This window comes from Desmodus rotundus, chromosome 13 (assembly GCF_022682495.2).
Source record: "Desmodus rotundus isolate HL8 chromosome 13, HLdesRot8A.1, whole genome shotgun sequence".
Classification (NCBI taxonomy): Eukaryota; Metazoa; Chordata; class Mammalia; order Chiroptera; family Phyllostomidae; genus Desmodus; species Desmodus rotundus.
Genome location: NC_071399.1, coordinates 75,040,081 through 75,061,351, shown reverse-complemented (window position 1 = coordinate 75,061,351; position 21,271 = coordinate 75,040,081). Strand labels below are relative to the sequence as shown.

General features: G+C 40.5%; 1 protein-coding gene across 6 annotated transcripts in view; it reads right to left on the bottom strand.

Annotated features, from left to right (window-relative positions):
• Positions 1-20,435, bottom strand: part of SCEL (sciellin) — a 99,883-nt gene extending 79,448 nt beyond the window's left edge. For 5 of the 6 annotated variants that reach the window (XM_045201624.2, XM_053916689.1, XM_053916687.1 and 2 more), the window contains exons 1-3: positions 20,281-20,435; positions 2,016-2,077; positions 1,219-1,336 (exon numbers count right to left, since the gene is read on the bottom strand). In XM_045201624.2, coding sequence (XP_045057559.2) covers positions 1,219-1,336; positions 2,016-2,058 — 161 coding nt within the window. In that variant the 5' untranslated portion in view covers positions 2,059-2,077; positions 20,281-20,435. The remainder of the gene's footprint in view (positions 1-1,218; positions 1,337-2,015; positions 2,078-20,280) is intronic. The other variant, XM_053916691.1, reaches the window with a different exon arrangement.
• Positions 20,436-21,271: the final 836 nt, after the last annotated feature.

Sequence of the window (21,271 nt, the reverse complement as noted above, 5' to 3'; positions counted from 1 at the left end):
TCTGAAAGTCAGTGTGAGTCTCCAAACACCCCCAACAGTCCCTTCAAATAATATTTAATAACAGAAATCAATAGCCATTTTTATTTAACAGGTACCAGTACACTCCTTGAATAACCATCCATAGACAGTTTGGCAGTAAGTTTAGGGGAAGTATCTTAAGGCCAAGTTGCTGAACTTCAGTGTTACTGACATTATGGATTTGACAATTTTTTGTCCTGGGAAGTGTCCTGTGAATTGTAGGATGTTTAGCAGCAACACTGGCATCTACCCTCTAGATGTCAACTGAAAATGTCTCTTGTGTCCTTGCCAAACATCCCCTAGGGGTAAAATTGCCCTGACTGGATTGAAAACCATTGGTGGCATGGAAGGATAAGGGCCACGTTAAAATCTCTAGTTCACCACTTAACAGCTGTGTGTTGCTGGACGAGCCGCTCAACTTCTCCGAGCCTCAGACTTCCCATCTGTGTAACGAGGATGTAATACCTACTTGTGTGATTGGTGTGAGATTTGGTAATGCTCCATGTGTCAAGTACCTTGATACTACTTGATTTAGTATCAAGCCTAATACAAAAGAGGGAATCAAAAATGCGTGCATGTGTGTATACGGAGTTTATAGCAAGTGTACCTCTGGGCTGGACACATGTCTACTGTGAATCTATGTGTGCAAAAAGGCAACATGCTCATAGCTTTAACACCATAGTGGAACCAAGGCTCAAAGCAGACGAAACTTTCTCAGTGTTGAGCCTTTCCCCTTGCAAAGGAACCCCATATTTACTACCACCTAGAGGTATAGGGCTAGTTGGGACTAAAATAAGTTAAGAATTTATTGATTTCACTTGTGCATAAAGTAATTTTATTTTAAATTATTTTAAGTCATTATTACATTTTTAAATGTACAATCACACAGACTGTGTTTGTTTCAACAGACAAAACCGACACGCAGCAGAAAGCCCCCACCACAAACGCCTGTTCAGTTACAGCCACGGAACTCTGCTTTCTCTCGCTAGCGACTCCCGTCCTCTGGTCTGTGGATATTAGAAATGCTAGCGATGTTCTTGAATCTGATGATACCAACTTATGCTTAATAAGCCTTACCAAAAATTAGGCCATGCAACAAAGTGTTTTACAATGAAAGTATTCCATTTTTAGACGGCCATTCACCTCCCAGACAGAGACTGGCTCTCTCTCTCCTCATCCACCCACTCCGCACCGTCTTACCTTTCTTCTTCAGGGCGGCTCTTTATCCAGCTGCTATCCTGTAAGAAAGTCCTTCTTTTGTTCACCTCAGGAAAACCCTGCTGTCTCTGTGTGGTCCCCCGAGTAGTACTCGTCATAGCTATCAACAGAAAAATGAAAACAAAAAGGGAGGCATGGAGTTGAGTGTGGGTTTGTTAACTTGGAAATCTCAAAAGGCACATCTGATTGGCCGGCATCAGTCTTCTAGGCTGGCAAGTCCAGTACTGTTTCAAAGTAGGATGCACCAGCAAGAAAAAACAAATCCCACACCCATCATCCAAGATAACGTGCATCTGCTCAGGTGCCAACTGAAACTGCCCTTGCCGCTCACGAGGCCCCGTCTGGCCCCTGGGGATGTGGAACCGTGGGCCTGGGGTAAACCAGGGCAGGGCTTAGTGGGAGGCCATTTTACTCAAAAAAGAAATATACCTCAGAAATACACACGGGACTCTCCTAAAAGCACCTAGTAAAATAATAGTCAATGCGGCCTGGTGCTTTTGATTATAAATAACTTAATTCTTTGATCTCACAGGAGCCAGAAACACAAAAGGTCACACACAACACAGGACATTTTTACTGATTTAATTTAAAAATCTTTGAATTGCAATTATATGAGTAAAAGCTGTTGCATTCTTACTTTTGTCTTCAGCCTAACTTTAGCAATTAAGTTAAACTGTTTCTTCTAAGCATTCAATATCTGTATAAAATAATTAGGACCTGTGAGTTGTTTTCCCCAGATTTCTGAGTTTTCTGAGTAAGGGAAATATCATCTACATTACCATTTCCTGTGGGAGACGTTTTTCTTGAGGCAAAATTGGACATACTGCCTTCCAGGACAGATCTAAAAGGAAAACGGGGGTGGGGAAACACAACAGTGACTCTGGGGGTCTACAAGTGACCCTTCCACTGCTGACGAGACACGTTTTTCAATGGCCTTGTCAAAGTCACAGAACCTGATATCATGAACACAGGACATAAAGTGCCCCCTAAGGACCCGAGAGTTCGTCGCGTCCACCGCGTTTGTTCTACAGGTGAAGGAACTGAGGCCTACAGTGTTTAGTGTCCCTGATGTTAGAGAACAAATAATTGGCTGAATCAGGCCGTCGGCTAACCCATTCATTCAACTGATAAATGTGCACTGAATGCTTCTGATATGCCAGGCACTGAGCCAGGAGCTGGGGACAAAAGATGAGTAAGACGAGGGTCAGTCGGGTCAATAAAAAGAGACGTGTAACTGATAGCACGTTATGCAGAGTGACCTAAGGAGGGCTAAGGGCTCCTCTGGGGAAGCCGACAGGAACCCGGGCAGCTGGTACGGGATTAGAAAGGAAGCAGCCAGAGGCACGGAAGTCACAGATCTGGGAAACAGGGATGATTATAGGTAACCACTGCTTGGGAAAGCCCAAGTTTCCTAGCTCTCCGCCACTTCTAAGCTGTGAAGGAGTGAAGGCAGCCCACAGTCCCGGTTTGTCTGGAGCTCACTGGGTTTCCAGGGCATTGCTATGACTCTCTGAATCATAGGCACCTTTGCTTTTGTGGGCCTCTTCCTTTTTTTTCTTTTAACTTTTTCTCGGTAACATGCATTTTTAAATTTCGACTGAAAACATACCAGGACATACCACATTTTTAGAAATTTCCTTTATGCACCCATACACTTAGCACATGGGCCCCAGGCACTGCCCTTTCTGTTTGATGGGTAATTCAGCCTCTGGGTTTCCCCTAATGTGAGACTTTCACTTATAAAACTGGAAAATTCTTGGTCAACCAGAGACATCTGGTCATCCTAGGTCAGGTGTTAGGTTTTTGCAGAGTTCATCCAAGCAGGCAGGCTATGGAATGTTGGAGGGCATTAGACCTCATGTCAGAAGCAAGTTCAAGCTGCAGCTTTATCACATCCAGGTTCTGTGCTGACCACTTAGTCTCCCTGTCACATGGGGCTAATGAAACCTGCCGTGGACTCCGTGAGGGTTTTGTCACGAGCAAATGAATAATGTACACAAAAGCATTTGTTCAACAATAAATGCTATTTGGACTTCAGGTACTATACTATGACCAGACAGCCGCTTATACATAAAACTTGGGGTTCCTGAAAGCCCCTATCTCCCGCCCTCTGATTCAAAAGTATCTCCTACAGTAAATTGTCATAGGACCTGAAGTGGTAAAGATACATTCCTTTGGATCGAGGCATTGTTTTCCCCGGAATCTTTTATAGAATGTAAATTCCCCTGCCTTCAGTGAGAAACAGAAGCTACTGATGCCCAGGACAGGTCCCCTTTACCACTCTGGTGCTCAGTGGCTCTAAGCCCAGGCTGCACCTGCTCTGGGGAACAGCCCTTAGCCACCATAACCTGTAGCAGGTGACTGACTGGCTCAGGATCAAAAAGGTTATTCTCTTGCCTCACGGTAGAGCCAATTCCGCAGATGGTTTGTGCCCCAGAGCTCATCATGGGGTCCGGCTGAACTAGGCCAGCAGCGAGCACAGCCCTCTCAGCTCCTTTCCCTGCCTCCACTTCCTGCTTCCCTATCCCCTTTCTCCTGAGAGCACACTCTTGGTAAGTCACAGACACCCTCAGGCACTGCTTCTGAGGGGCCCAACCTAAGACTAGCAACCAGTGTAGTCAGTCTAGGCTTCAGAGACCAGCAGCTACTCACTCTGAGAGCTGAGGGTCTGAAGGTCTTTGTGAAGTTAGAAAGATCTGCATGTAAGGCTGCTATTTACTGACTGTGTCATCTTCAGTATGTTGTATAGTTCAGCCCCCTGCTGAAATAGGGCTGTTTTGAAGATCAAATTAGATGACATGTAAAGTGTCTAATTATTGCCCAACACACAGTAGGTACTCAGTAATTCTTAACTCCATTCCTCCATTGCCTCAGAAAGCAGACAGCCAAGACAGAGGGGAGGTGTGGTTGGGTGTGGGGGGCAGGGGTGTGGAGCAGCCTTGAACTTGGGCCCTGGGCAAGCAGGGAGCCTCTGGCTGTCTGTGTTTGGAAGTTGCTAAAACTTTGGCAGAAAGAGAGGTAAAGAAGCATCTAATGGCAAATTTCAGTCTCAACTACTACTTCATTTCGCCTCAGTCTGGCCTTGCTTTTCTGAGTTCTTGGCTCATACATTCCCTGTTTCTAAACTGGGCTCTGATCAATTCTTTTCCTCTGAACAGGTGAAAGACCTGGAGAGTTTATAGCTGATCAAACTGGGCTTCGAGGAGGTCAAATGCTGAATGTGTATTTGATGATACATTTGCAGAGATTGCAAATTCAGTGGTGAGACACAGGGTAGAATAAAGGGAGAAAAGGCACTTTATAATTATCTGCTGATTCGTCTGTCTCTCCCAAAAGACTGAGTTTCCTGTGGGCGAGGCCGGAGTCTTTCTCTCCTACATCCCCAGAGTAGGTGCTCTCTAGATGCTTGTTGTGGGCTGAATTGCAAAACCCCCAAAATCCACATGTTGAAGCCCTAACCCTCAGTACCTGAGCATGTGACTGTATTTGGAGGTAGTGCCTTTAAAGAAGTGACTAAGTTAAATGAGACCTTTAGCTTAAGATTGGATTGAGACCTAATCCAATCTGATTTGTATCCTTTTAAGAGGCAGAAATGTGGACACACTTAGAGACACCAGAGATGTGTGTGCACAAAGAAAGGGCCACACAAGGACACAGAGAGAAGGTGGCACTCTGCAAGCCAGGGAGAAAGGCCTCACAAGAAACAAAACCTGACAACACCTTGACCTTGGACTTCAAGTCTCCAAACCTGTGAGACTACGGATTTCTGTTGTTTAGGTCACCAAGTCTGTGGTATTTTGTTATGGTAGCCCTCTCAAATGAATACAGTAATTATGGGAAATGTGATTCAATCATTTCTATTTGTCCTAAGTCATTCCAAGTACTTTGTGCCACACTGTCTGGGTCTACACCCTTGTATCTTCAATCGTCCTACTGCACAGGGGAATTGCTAATAATGTAAATATCCATGAGTCGAGCACCTGCTCTGAACAGTTTACCTCATAGACATTGCCTCTCAGCCTCAACTAAAATCAGCTATTCTTACCTTCTCGTCCCAGATAAGACAATTGAAGCTCAGAGAGAATATCTAGCCTGCCAAAGGTGATAAGAAGCAGAATCTAGCTTCTAAACCAAAGGCAACTCCTTCTTCATCAACCAGACGTAATGCTCATCACAGATATTTGCAAGTCCAGACTGGTGCCCTGGCATTAGAGTGAGGGAGGGAAGGGAGACAGCAGGGGCCATACAAGGCTCCTTGTATGACTCTTGACATCTCACTCTTGTGAAGTCCCATGATTTTTGCCTCCAGTACCTGGAAGCAGGAGAGCCAGGGCAGCCTCCCAAGGAATCATTGCCACAGACAAACCCTCACAGAGCAGCCTTCTCGTGTCCTCCCTGATATTCCCTTGGCATATGTCAACACAAAAACTTGTGCACAAATGGTCACAGCAGCACTATTTAAAATAGCCCCCAAATGAAAAGAGCCCAAATGCCCACTAAGGAAAGAATGGATACACAACATGTGTTATATCCATACAATGGGAGTACTTGGCAATGAAGAGGAAGTACTGATACATGTTGTAACATGGATGAAGCTCAAAACATGCTAAATGATGAAAGACAGACATAAAAGATGACACATGTATGATTCTATATGGATGTTGTTTTTTAGATTTTCCATGGTAGCCCACCTCAACCCTCTTCTCTTCAGCTCTGCTAGGAAAGGAGGAGAGTTCAGACAATACTAATACTTTAGATGATTTTATAGTAATTTATATTTGATCTCATTTAGTTTCCACAACAGCATTTTAAGAGTGACATAATCCCTCCTGTGCAGATACAGAAGCGGAGAATCACCTTGAGTAGCTGATGATGTGTGGCAAAGCTGGGACTCAACCTGAGGCTTTCTAGCTCAAGACTCATCATTTTTCCTCTACGCCTGAGACTCCAGATTGTCGGCAATCCCTGCAGAAAGTTGTATAGAGAAAAGCAGGTATCTCCTCTTTATATTTAGGGCTGGCTCTAGTCAGATCCAACATCCTGTGAGAAGGTCTGATAGTTTCATGCCTTTGGCAGCTAGGCATTCTCCAGAAGGCCTAACAAAATGGGATGGAATGAGATGAGACTTCCAAATAAGTGCATGGCTGTTATCCTCTCTCCCTGTCCATTAATAGCCTCTGGTATCCTAGAACACCTCTCTAGCTCCACCCCAGTCTCTGATACATTTTCTAGGAATAGTTTCCAACAAACCCACTTGCTTTCCCAATTGTATTATCTTGTTGCCTCTTGCATGAAAGTCCTTTGGCCTTTTAGCCTCACCCTTCCCCTGCTCTGAAACTAGCATGCCCTGCAGGAGGAAGGTGCAGCCAAATTGGGGCCATGGACTAACCCCAAGAACTAAAGTCAAATATTAACAGTGGGAGAGCAGGAGGTTAGGAGGAGCCTGGTTCCTTGACAGAGTCATAGAGCTGCCACAATAGCCCTGGATTATTGATCTCTGAACTTCTTGCAAGAGAAGAACAGACCTCCTAATTTGTTCAGGAGATTGTATTTCCATATTTCAGTTACTCAAGCCTATGGTCTTTCTACCTGTTATGAAGTTATTGTGGAGCAAATAGAGAGTCTAAAAATTGTAAGATATTAGTGACTTATTTATCAGTAAAATACTATTTCTAGCAATATGTTTATTTGTTCAATGTTCCCAGCAAGGATTACGTGTTGAGTCTTTACTGTGTGTTTCAGGTTGTGCCACATGGGTGATACATGTTATCTTACTTAATTCTCCCAAGTGAGTATTATTACATTTAATGATGGGAACCCAAAGCCCAGAGAAGTTGAATAACCTGCCCAAGGTCACACAGTAAATGGCAGAACCAGGAATGGTAATTAGGTATAGATGACTACAACCCCATGGTCTCTTTCAGGACACTATAAGTTGGTTAAAGAACCATGGGAGATGGTCAATACCTTGGAATCCCCCAAAATGGAAGATAATGGGGAGTAGCTGGGAGGAACAGCAGCAATGAATGACCACTCCATCAGCCTTGGACAGCTCAGCCGCAAGCCTCACCCCCTCATAGCCACACTGAAGCCAGTGTGAAGCCGGTAGCCTCACACTGTATCCTGCCCTGGATCTATCACCCTGCTAGATAGCTTGATAATATTTCACACTTTTCCCTATTCATTGACAGAAGACAAATGAAAAAGGAAACTCTTGTGTATTCTATTTTCAGGCGATAATAGTTGAATAAGTATGCAGGAGTTTTTAATGCGGGTGACCCATATTGTAGAAAGCAAAGTGTTCCTCATCCAATCTATGTATGTTTCTCCTCCATCTCCTGCGCCATCTCCGTCGGCCCCACCTGCTCTGGGTCTTTTCTTTTTCTTTCCTGAGAACCCGTGGGCCATTTCACCCTAACCGTCTCCTCATGTCAACCCACCGGGGGCCCCAGAACAAGTTTTAGAGACTCCAATCTAGAATTGCTAAAGCACAAGCCCCTAATTCATCAACCTCTAATTTCACAGAAATGTTACTGCAATGGAACTCTTTTCATCTTGCCCAGAATATAAAGCAGTATTTTTATACCTGATTATTTCTTGTTATTAAAAATGGATGAACCACACATGTCTCTGTGAATAATGCCTTTGTTTAAAAAAAAAACAGCCTTTTGTCGACTGTATTAGAGACTACAAACCTCTCAAATTGGTAGTATCAAAAAATATGTGCAGCTAAATATTAATTTTATATTCTTTAAAGGAATTACTTATTTAGGGACTGAGGTTATCCTGAGTTTCAAATATACTCAACACCCAAATAATGACACCTTACCAGTTTTAGTTCAGCCAACTGGGCTGATTTCTAAGGGTGATCATTCAGTTTCGTTCTAATCAAGTTTGTAACTTCTCACAAGAAAAATGAAACTCTAATTCTGGCTTCTCCGAAAGCTGTTACCATTACATATGACTAACAGCGGCAGACACCAGCGACTGTATTTTAAGCGTGGGATATTATGGCAAATATGTGTGGAAGCTGTGTGTCTCCATTTTGCTGCAAACTACAAAAACCTTCTTTCCCTTTAAAAAAACATTAATACACCAGTTGGAAACTCTGATGTGAAGTCATGATGTCAAAGTGAATTAGAATAAAGGGAAAAAATTTTCAACTTCCGGACTACTTCTGGCCTACAGCTTCTGCCCAAAGACATCTGTCCTTAAGTTTTAGATGAAACCACTCATCTAAAGTTCTGAATCACGAATAATCAACTTTCTTAGTTCTCTTTGGACGTGTTTGAAACTATAAAACATCTTCTATTTTTAAAATTGTCTTCTATTCAATTTTTCTTTATCTCCTTATCATTGTTGTCAATTTCCTTCACTACATTTCTCTTTTTAGTGATGGCACTTCCCTGGGACCATAGAGATCCGTTAGGTAATCTGCTGTTCCCATAGCCCAGTCCTAGTCTGATTCCTCCTGTCCCAGCTCCAGGACTTCCCTGGGCCACCCCCCAGCTAAATTACAACCTTATTCTTCAACTTTTGGGTCCTTGTGACATAAAAGCTTTGTAGTCTCACTGTTCCCTTCCCACCTAAGGACAAAATGTCTCTTGATTTGCCTTATAATATCATTTTTACCATTCCCTGCTAACTTTCTCTTAAGAAAGATTATATAAGCAAAGAAACTGGAATTAAGTGGGACAAAAAAAAAAGAGAATAGGAAAAGTAAGACAGAAAAGGAAAAAAGTGAAACAAAAATAAATAAACAAAATAGAAGATGAGAGACAGAAAAAAAACAAAAAAGAGAATTCTATTCTGACTCTTGATATTCTGGACCATGTGGCAGTCACAGCTATTGAGCTAAAACTTATACGTACTATTTCATGTAAGACTCACACAATGCTTGGTGTGACAATGAGGTGACACTATCATTATTCTCATGGTATACCTAAGTGATACTTTATGACCAATGGTTTCAATGAAGTCAGAGTCTTTTTGTAGAAGACTAGGGCGGGAGTTGGAAGTGGGTAAAACTAGTTCTTTCTGGAAAGAGGTTTTAGGATGAGTAGTTTGCCTGAGGTTACATAGCTAGGGCACCTTTGGGATTCTAACCCAAATCAGCCTGACACCAAAGTTCCTGTCCTAGAAGCCCAGGAAACAAAAAAGGGCCACCAGGTACAAAGTTACCAGACTGAAAGAAAGGGTGAGAAGAATGACATTCCCTTTACAGTATAGATTTGTGATGGACCCCAACCAAGAGTGAGACCTGGAGCAGACTTTCTCTGATCATTTCACCAACGTCTTATGATATCAGCACAGAGTGATAATTGAATATTTTAACTGCTCCAAAATTTTCTAATCAATTCATCAAGCTTCTAGTAAATGTATGTAAGTTAATGTCTTTGTAGAAAAAAGCAAATATTAATAGTCACCTAGGGAAAATCCTCATAGTGATAGAAAATATTAAAAAGCTAACAAAGAATAAGGAAAAAAATACAGCAAAAATGTCCAGGAAATGGCATATGTACACACACTGGTGGAATTCACCTGTGTGTACAAAAAGTCTTGAGGGTTCGTAGCCCGATAATAGTGCCATAACTACTAACATCTGAATCTTAGAAATCCCTTGTAATAGGGAAAACTCCCAAGAAACCTCAAAAGGACAAATTCTATTAAGTCATTTTCAATAGAAGAATATGTGGGATGCAATAATTACAAACCAACCAACAGAAGCATTACCAAGACTTCCAGTCAAGATGGTGGCACAGGCAGACATGGCTCGCCTCTTTGCACAACCACAATCAAAATTACAACTAAAATATAAAACAACCTTCCCTAAGAGCCATCATAAATTGAATTGAATGGAAGTCTGATAACTACAAAAGTAAAGAAACCACATCATCAAGACCAGTAGGAGGGACACAGACATAGAACTGGCTGGTCCCACACCCACATGTGGTGGATACAAATTCAGGGGGGATATCTCAGGAGCGAGGAGTACCATCCCCATACCAGGCCCCACAGGGTTCCACAGACAGGAAGATAAGTCCCCATAATTCCTGGTTACAAAAACCAGCAGGGATTGAGTTGGTGGAGAAACTGCTGGAGCCCCAAGCAGTTCCTGTTGAACCCACACATGGACTCACCTACTCAGACTCACTTCCTCTGAACTCCAGCAGTAGACTAGCAGCTTGAAAGGCACCAGTGGTATATAGGGAGAGATGGAGGTGTCTAGCATCAAGGAAAGCAGACACCATTGTCCCTTTTCTAAACTATGCCCCCACAGAGCCAGCAAGCTGGTGCCATATCTGAGACTCCATCAACCTGGCTAACACTGTTTGACCTGCCTTGGAGATCCCCAGAGACTCACACCACCCAAGCTGCTTTTCCATATGAATGGCTTGTCTTGGCTCATGCTTTACAATGTCCTAAATCCTCTCAAATGAGCAAGAGCTGGCCTCAGTGAGCCCCAGGTCTGGCAATAGCAGCAATCAGCCTAGATTCACAGCGTGGCTTTGCCTGGGAACCTCCAATCCCAGCACAAGTAGCAGCCATCTCAGATTGAATTATAGCTTAGGTAGGGTGGCCCTGGGCAAAACACAAGTGGGGGGCTGACTTTAGCCTACACTACCCGGGAAACCCCATAGCCAGTGCACCCAGTGGGCAGCTACAGACCAAGTCAGAGCACCACCACCCTGCCCCTGCACAGCTGATCCTCCATGGAGGGTGGAGATTGGTGGTAAATGGTCACAGTCAATACTTGCAGCTACTGGGCCCAGGTAAATCCCTCCCATTGATCTGCCAAGAGCAACCAAGGCTCAACTACAAGAGGAGGATATACTCAGCCCGCAGGAAGGGCACACCTCGAGTACCCAGCTTGGGTGATAGGGGAGGCTGTGCCAGTGGACCCAACAGGACATCTACTACATTAGGCCATGCTACCAAGACACGGAGTCAAAGCAGCTCCACCTAATACATAGAAACAAACACAGAGAACCTGTCAAAATGAAGAGACAAAGAAACATGGGCCAAATGAAAGAATAGATTAAAACTCTAGAAAAAGAGCTAAACAAAATGGAGATAAACAATCTATCAGATGCAGAGTTTAAAACACTGTTTATAAGGATGCTCAAGGGACTTAGTGAGGACCTCAGCATCATGGAAAAGATCCAGTCAGAAACGAAGGAGACACTAATTGAAATAAAGAACAATCTACAGGTAAACAACAGTAGAGTGGATGAAGCTGAGAATCAAATCAATGATATGGAATGTAAAGAAGCAAAAAACAGTCAATCAGAATAAGAAGAAGAAAAAAGAATTTTAAAAAATGAGAATAATATAAGCAGTCTCTGGGACAACTTCAAGAGGTGCAACATTCTCATTATAGGGATGTCAGCAGGAGAAGAAAAAGAGAAAGAAATTGGATATTTGACAAAAAGAAAGACTTCCCTAATTTGGTGAAGGAAATAGATGGGCAAGTCCAGGAACACAGAGAGTCCCAAACAAGATGGATGCAAAGAGGCCCACTCTCAGACACATCATAATTAAAATGCCAAAGATTAAAGATAAAGAGAGAATCTTAAAATCAGCAAGAGAAAAACACATAATTACCTACAAAGGAGTTCCCATAAGACTATCAGCTGATTTCTCAAAACAAACTTTGCAGGCTAGAAGGCACTGGCAAGAAATATTCGAAGTCATGAAAAACAGGGACTCACAGCCAAGACTGCTCTACCCAGCAAAAATATCAGTTAAAATTGAAGGGCAAATAAAGAGCTTCCCAGACAAGACAAAAACTAGAGTTTATCATCTCCAAACCAATAGGATATGAAATGTTAAGGGGACTTTTTAAAGAAAAAGAATAAGATCAAAGCTATGAACAATAAAATGAAAAAAATACAAATCTATCAATAATTGAATCTAAAAAACAAACTAAGCAAACAAGAAGAACAGAGACAATCATGGATACAGAGAGTGTTTTGATGGTTGCCAGATGGGAGAGGGGTGTGGGGGAATGGGTGAAGAGGTGAGAGGTTTAAGAAATACAAGCAGGGAGTTACAGAATAGCCATGGGGATGTAAAGTACAGTGTAGGAAATGGAGCAGCCAAAGAACTTATATACATGACCCATGGACGTGAACAATGGTGGGGAGATTGCCTGAGGGAGTGGGGGGACTCAGTGGGGGGCAGGGCAAAGGGGGAAAAATCAGGACAACTGTAATAGCATAATCAAAATATAATTTAAAAAATGAAGTAAAGTGCACACACACACAAAGAAGCACTATCTTCTAGGTGAATAAAACATCAAACAACTACTTATTACCTAGAAGAACATGAAATATTATCTAAGGAGGAAACAAACAGGGTTTCATGAAGTGTAAATGTCAACAGTCCATTTAATTTAATGGGCTGTGTTTATTCTACATGTGCAGTGGAGGAGGAAATCGAAGATAATCAGGGCGGCAGACACATCCAGCCTGCCGCAATGGCTGTACGTTGCAATTCCACATTGGTCCTGGAAGGAGGTTAGTGTAGCTTCCCTTACTCCTCCGCCATCTTGTGTCTCATAATGGTTGTAAACTGACTATTTCTTTGGTCACATGGTCTCACAGTCTGAGTTTAACATTGGGAAGCCTGCTTACTGGTGACAAAAAAGTTCAGGATGTAGCACAGATGAAATCTTTTAGCTAGCCAGAGGTCTAGAGTCTATACCCACCAACCATAAAATTTTCTTACCGTTGGTTCTTATTTTTGATAAAAAGCCCTCACCCACCCTTGTTCCCGCCAGTTATCTTTCCTGCAGAATGGTAACACTAAGTATAAACATAAAGTATCCCACTCTCTGAGATAGTTATCTGTTCCATTTGAGAAAAACACTGGCCTAGTACTCATTAATAAGAATACTATCTAATAAGAATGATCTATCACCCGAGCCCCTCACAGGTTATTGCCAGTTCTAACTGAAAATATTTGTTAAATGGGTGAGGACCCAAATTTTGACCACATACTATGGGCCAAAACCCTGTTAGTTACCTTAAATACTTTATAATATTTCATATTCACAACATCTCTGTCATGTGGTCATTTATTATCCCAATTTTATATATAAGCAAGTTTATGTCTTTCTCCTTATATTAGTCATCCATGTTTATTAAAGAGAATGTGAAAAATACAAGAAAGCACAAAGAAAAAATCAGACACTTTTCATCAATCATTGTTATTTCTTGCCTAGTACATCCTGCAGGTACACATTTTTCAAATGCCACTTAAAATGATTTCTTTTACAACTACAGCATATTTCATCTTATGGGGCTACTTATCAACATAACGTAATTTTTCTATTTTTCTGCAACAAAACCATACAAAAATCATTGAATATCTCTCTGATTGTTTTTTTTTTTTTAATGCATCCTTAAAGGTGAAATTACTTGCTGAGGGGTATAACTTTTAAAATGTTCTTGGTCCCTATTGTCAAATTTCTTTCCATAAACCTTATACAAATTTATAACCCACCAGCAACCTATGAGTGTCCATACATTGGCCATGAGTTTGAATCATCATTTATTAATCTGTTTAATAATTTAATAGATGACAGTGGGTTTTTTTGCTTCAATTGTGTATTTTCTAATTTTATTGGTTATTTCTTATTTCATAAATTACCCATTGGTTATTATTATGGATTTCTCAATATTTTCTTTATCAGAAATACTTATCTGTATTTTCCCAGATTTTCACTGAGCTTCTAATTGTGATTTTTCTTTTGATCAGCAGCTTTCTATTTTGCATTCCCTGTATAATGGACTCTTCTGGTCTTTAAAGATCCCTGTAGCCCATTCATGAAACTTTCTGACCTCAAAATCCACGCAGCCACCAAGTCCTACAACTCTACTTCTACATATCTCTGGACTGAATTTCTTTTTATTTTTGAGACATCAATTCAAGTTACCATAATCTTACTGTTTTAAAAGCTTCCTAGCTACATTTCCAATCTCTAGATTTGCTCTCTTCTAATCCATTCTCACCCTAAAACTCTTCAATGGTGCTCTATTTCAGTCAGGGTAAAATCCAAATTGTTAATAAGGCTTACCAGTCCACACTCTACAGCCTTATTTCTTCCCACTTCCCATTCCTCACTCAAATTCTAACTTCATTCAGCTACAGTGAGTCATTATAATTCCTTGAGGGCTCCATCCTTTTCATCACCTTTAAGCTATTGAGCTCACTCTATGGTGTTTGTCTAAAATACTCTGTTCACTACGTAATTTCTTTTCAGGGAAGACTTCTATTTGAAGTCATGCATTAGATATTCTCCTGGAAGTATTCAGTGATATCATCCTAACCTGCCCCACGCCTTCCTGCCCAGGCTGAGCTAAGGGCCCTGCTAAGTATTCAAATGGCAAAGGGTCCTTCTTTATAACATTTCCATACTGACTGCCTGTTTGTGTGACTGAGTATTCTTCCCCCATCCCCAGCACACACACATACATGTAAATCTTGACAGCATAACCAAGAATGTCTTCTCCCCCATCGTATTTCAGAAGTTCATCATAGCATCTGGCACATAATCAGTTTCAGAGGAGTATTTGTTGGACAAATTAGATTTACACTTTTTTTTCTCTAACCTATGAGGGTTTACTTTGGTAATGGTTGGTGCTCATTGATATATGATTCATTTGCCACACATTAAACCCTAATGTAGTCTAGAATATGCTCTGTAGTTGTCTTTTCTATTCAAGAAATCTGTCAACTATTCTTTTTTAATAATACACTTCAATTTCTAGTACAAACATCCCTGATTAATTTTCTTTGCTGAAATTCTATCAGCTATTTTCACTCATTCATTTCTTTCAGATAAACTTTAAAATAATTTTGTCTGGTCCCCAAATATTGGGATACATATTCTTTTGGAACTTTTTATTAGAACTGCATGAATGCTATGTAATGGTTTAGGGAGAGCTGACATTTGTGCTATTCAGTTTGCCCATCCAGGAACAGTGCTCAAAGACTTTACAGTAAACACTTTTACTTTCTTCATCTGAGCACCACATTTTTCTTGCAGAGATTTTTTGTCTCGATGTTTTACATTTCTTCGTGCTACTATGAAAGAAATAATAATATAAAATGTTGTATTATGTCATATGATATATATGTGTTTATATATAATTCACTAAGAACTCTAAATTTTCTTGTTATTTGTTGATGCTTTGATACAAGAGGAATCATGCAAGTTACCCTTGGCTAAGGTGGGGTTATGATTAAATCCACATCAGGTAGACATGGATTTAATCCTTTGAAACTTTTAACTAATGACAAAAGAGAGTATGCTGGGAAGGAGTAGGGAAGAGGGTAGGGTTTTAGGTGAGCAGTTTTTTAAAAAAATGTTTTAACTAAAATTAACTAATATAAGTCATGATATCATAAAAGTCCTAGAGGAGAACACAGGCAGGAAAATTTCAGATATCCCTGACAGCAATATTTTCACTGATATGTCCCCTTGAGCAAGGGATATAAAGGAAAGAATAGACAAATGGGACTACATCAAATTTAAAAGATTCTGCACAGCTAAAGAAAACATTAGCAAAACTAAAAGGGAACCAACCATATGGGGAAATATATTTGCCACTGATATTTCATACAAGGGTTTGATCTCCAAAATATATAAAGAACTCACAGGACTCCACACCAGGAAGACAAACAACCCAATTAAGAAATAGGCAAAGGACTTGAACAGACACTTCTCCAAGGAGGACATACAGAGGGCCCAGAGATACATGAAAGGATGCTCAGCATCACTAGCCATCACAAAGATGCAAATTAAAACCACAACAAGATACTGTTTCACAGCAGTCAGAATGGCCATCATAAACAAATCAACAAACAACAAGTGCTGGTGAGGATATGGAGAAAAGGGAACCCTAGTGCACTGTTGGTGGGAATGCAGACTGATGGAGCCACTATGGAAAACAGTATAGAATTTCCTCAGAAAAATAAAAATGGAACTGCCATTTGACCTGGCAATTCCACTGCTGGAATTGTACCCTAAGAATCCTGAAACACCAATTCAAAAGAACCTATGCACCCCAATGTTCATAGTAGCACTATTTACAATAGCCAAGTGCTAGAAACAGCCTAAGTGTCCATCAGTAAATGAGTGGATCAAAAAACTATGGTACATTTACAAAATGGAATACCATGGAGCAGAAAGGAAGAAGGAACTCCTACCCTTCAGGACAGCATGGATGAAACTGGAGAGCATTATGCTGAGTGAAATAAGCCAGGTGGTGAAAGACAAATACCTTATGATTTCACCTGTAAGTGGAAATAATCAACAAAACAAACAAGAAAAAATATAACCAGAGACATGGAAATAAAGAACAAACTGACAGTGACTAGAGGGAAGGAGGGAGGGGGATAACAGTGGAAAGAAGGGGAAAGACCAAGTCAAGGAACATGTGTAAAGGAGCCGTGGGCAAAGACAACGGGGTGGAGGGAGGATTGAATGTGGAAGGTAAGGGGTGGGTAGGCAGGGGAGAGCAATGGGGGAAAATGGGGATGGCTGTAATTGAACAACAATAAAAAAATAAAAATAAAATTAACTCTCAATGTAGATGTACAATGCTTATCTTGTGGCTTCTGTGCCTTTCTGGAACATTGCCATATTCTCTCGGGATGTGTGTATCCCAATTTGAAAGTGTGGTTTATAGTTCACTGCTTTCCCCCAAAGGTTCTATATGAAGCAAATGTAATCACATTTTAGGCCAGAGAAGTTGGGTCTAGAAACACAGAATAAATTGTTTAGATGCTTAGAGCTTTCAAGTATACAATTACAATGGCTATTCAGGACTCAAATTTGTTCTCACATCTAGACGTAAGCCAGTTGTCTTTAATGAATAGCTATAAAGTACATTCTTCCAATTAATGTTGATAATAAAAGGATGATTTATATCTCTAAAAAGTATAGCAACTAATATAAAATGCAAACCTAATAAATGTAGTTGTAATTTGACAAAGCATCCATTTGCGAAGAGATCTTTCCTAAATTCTAAAGTCACAGGAATTTTTACAACAATAAACTAGAAATACTTAATATGTGATAAAGACTTTCAATTAAAAAGTGAACTTAACAATTGCAGACAGATACACAGCAATGAATACATAAAACCCTTATTTCAAAGTTCTCAGCAAGGGAAAAGAAATCAACAAATGGCCTAGAAGCAGGATATCAGCAGATAAGCTATATGAAACCAACAAAGATTTCCCTGGGACTGCTGGCCAAGGATTTTATCACTTCCTTCTTAAAGAATGCTTTAGGTTAATGGCTAAATCATATGCGACATTATCAGCTAAATCATGTTTACTTTAGTTAACTGCTTAGTGAATTATATGATTACATGCAGTTATTCCACAGTATGAGTTCAGTCATTCAAAACACATCTTCTACTTTGTTTACAAAGTCACCAGAAAAACAAATCTCTCAGGTATTGCAGTCAAAATTCCTGTGGTTAATCAAAAACCTCCCAACAAACAAAAGTCCAGGACCAGACAGCTTCACTGGTAAATTCTACCAAACATGCAAAGAAGAATTAATATTAATCGATCTCAAACTCTTTCAAAAATAGAAAAGGAAGGAGCTCTTCCAAACTCACTTTATGAGGCCAGCATTACCCTGATACAAAAACAAGACAAAAACACTGCAAGAAAATAAAATTACAGATAAATAACACTGTCCCTGAAGATATAAATGCAAAAACTTCAACAAAATATTAACAAACCAAAATCAACAATGCAGTAAACGGATCAACACCATAATAAAATGGGATTTATTCCAGGGATGCAAAGATGCTTCACCATTCGCAAATCAGTTAATGTGATACACCATATTAACAAAATGAAGGATAAAAATCATCTGATTATCTCAATAGAGGCAGAAAAGGCATTTGACAAAATTTGAGCCCCCTACGTGATAAAAACCTCTCATCAAATGGGTACAGACAGAGCATACCTTAACATAATAAAAGATATATATGACAAGATGATAGCTTACATCATACTCTAAGGTGAAAAGCTAAAGAATTTCCTATACAATTAGGAACAAGACAAAGATGCCTTCTCTCACTACTTTTTCTACCCTCTATTTGTTTTACTTGTTGTTCAAGTACAGTTGTCTCCATTTTCCACTCTCACTACTTTTATTCAACATAGTATTGGAAGTCCTAGCCACAGCAATTAGGCAAGAAAAAGAAATAAAAGGCATTACCTTCCTACAGAGGGGCTAACAGTTCCTGAGATTAAAACCCCATCAACATGATAAATAACAAGATGGACTCCATAAGCCACAAATTTAAAATATACCCCATTATGTCATAGTCATACCATGCCCCTGTGATAAATGTTCAAGTGTCACTGGGTAAGAATTCTCATTTTTGTGTCATTTGTAGTCCATTTATAAAACCAGAAAAAAAGTTCAGTTATTGCTACTACATATTCAATGCTAAAGAAATTTGAAAAATCATTGAGGAAATTTAATAAGACAAAAGTCAGGTAGGTGACCTGACTTCTCATTCCGGTTCTTTTACTCTGATCTTGGCCAGTTGCTTAACATTTATATTTTGTTGTCCTCATCTAGAAAATTCAGGAGTTAGACTAGAAGAGCCTATGTCTTTTCTAACTGAAAATTATGTCAGTTGGATCTAAGATTTACAGAAAGCTAAAATTTTAGTAAAATTCCTGGCCTGTTTATCTACATTCACTTTCTATCCTGACATTTAGAATCAACAAATGTTTTACTAAAATTTGTACTGATGTCATATCTCAGTTTTCTCGAACTGATTTTTCAATGGTTGAAACACTGGTACAGAAAATACCAGAAAGACTATATCTGTGTTATAAACTGTGGAAGTGAAAGTCAGTTTTAAATTTGATCACATTTCATGAAAAGTAAAATTATAATTCACAAATGTTAAACTTTAGCTCTCTGATCACTATAAATGTTTGAAAGCCAAGTTACAAAATTCTTCAGTAAACCTTCAGGAACTGAGCCCCCCCTCCTGAGACAGATGTGCCCTGGTCAGCAAGGGAGGCAATGACAACTCTAGAACTTAAGGTAGATCCTGGTGACACTGTGGGAAGTGCCTCTCTGAAGGACAGAGAGCTGCTCATTGCAAATTTTGAGTGGCCCCTGCATTTGATTCCTGCAGCTCCATGTCTGAATGGAGACGGTGGAGAAAAAAACGTCAGACAAGTCAATTTAGCTATTATTTATAAAGGAAAGCCTGTCTGAAATAACTTTTCTATTCTTATCAAAGGGCTTCTAAAACTGGTTTTTCAGGACGAGGATAGGAACAGAAATTGAAAATTGTCCCCGTACACATTCATCAATCCTTAGGTTAGAACTCTGGGCATGACGTAGAGGAGCTGACCAGCTGCACATGAATCCCTGTGAAACCACACACCCCGTTTAACCCCAACTTGCTTCATTCTTGGTACATTAACGCAAACTGTGTGACATTCTTAATGGGGAAAACAGTGGACAGGGAATGGGTTTGGCACCTCTTCCACAGCTCAGTGATTTGTAATGTTTTTAGCAGTCAAAAACCCCAAACATAACTTATTATCCATGAAACAATAGGTTTCATCATGTCACTACAAGCATCACCTGTAGAAACAGGGAGACCTTTTTTTAGAACATGTTTTTATAGTCACTTGAGAAAATAGACCAGTGGGTGCCGGTCCCGTGACTGAAAGAACTTACTCTCCCATGTAGGATGGGACTCACTGGCTGACAGGTCCCAAAGAGAAACTCAGAAAGGCTCCCATGTATTTCTGTGATGCCTGCAGATGTGTAAACTGCCAGGGAGTGGAAAGCAATGTGATCTAAGGCACAAGAGGTAGGGAGCTGTTGACAAGCAGAACAGCCTACTGGAAGCTGTCAAAATGTTAACTGGAAAAAAGACAGTTAATACAGTAAATTCTAATTTTTATCATTTGCTTAGAAAACAGAAAGTTATGCAAGTAAAGCATATTCATGTTTGCAAATATAATTCAACTTACCTCTCCTGAGCAGAAAACCAGGACTTTCTGTCTGAACAGCCTGCAGTGATTCCCCAGGTGGATCCAGCTGAAACTGATGTGTGTGCCTGGAGTTTACTGAGTCTGGTTTCCACCTCTGCCTGTGTTAATGAACAGTTCAGAGGCTTCTCCCTCAGTGGCTGAGTCATTCAGGGAGGATGTGGGTGGTGTGAAAGAGGGTGTCACCTTGTACAAATACCAGTTCCATTCAAACAGGCTCTCTCACGGACCTACCGTCTTTGTTCGGTGAATTCTTCGTATAATTTGTGGCCTTGTTTGGCAAGAAAACCCCCAAACAAACAGACAAACAAAAAAAGTGCTGCTGTTATCGTTCTTTTAACTGCTATCAACAACACGCACAACTATGTCACTGGCAAGGTGGCATAGTACCCAACCTATTTTGGATTCTCTTTAAAAACAAAAAAAACAAAAGAAAGAACTGAGGATGGGGGAATCTCTATCAGTCCACACTGCCTGAAGGCTGGGGCACAGATACACCCACAGGAAGTACCACACTCAGAGGAACCAAGATCCTTTAAGAGAGGAATGTCCTTTGGAGGCCTGAGATCAGAAAATAGGAAAGGAATCTGTTACACAAATTCTACACATGCAGTACTTTGTAAAACTATCAGAGGAAAAATACATTCTGAAATATAAGAATTCTGATCCTTTTATTATTTCACCATACACAATAATGTGGAAAGAATGTGTAAAACTTCCTTCACATCTGAGGGGCAGCAGCGAACGGCACCTGCTCCCAAACAGAAACTCAACACCTGCTTCTGGTGAGGAAGGAACAACGCAGGAGGGGCCTCCTAACACACAGGTTCTGAAACACACCTTCTGTCACGGCTGCACAGGCCTTGAAGAGCTCGGCACATCTGGAACAGCGCTGAGAGAAACCGGATTAAACATGGAATTAGAATTCCATGGGTCATATTTATTCATCTGTCACACCAGCAATTAACCCATC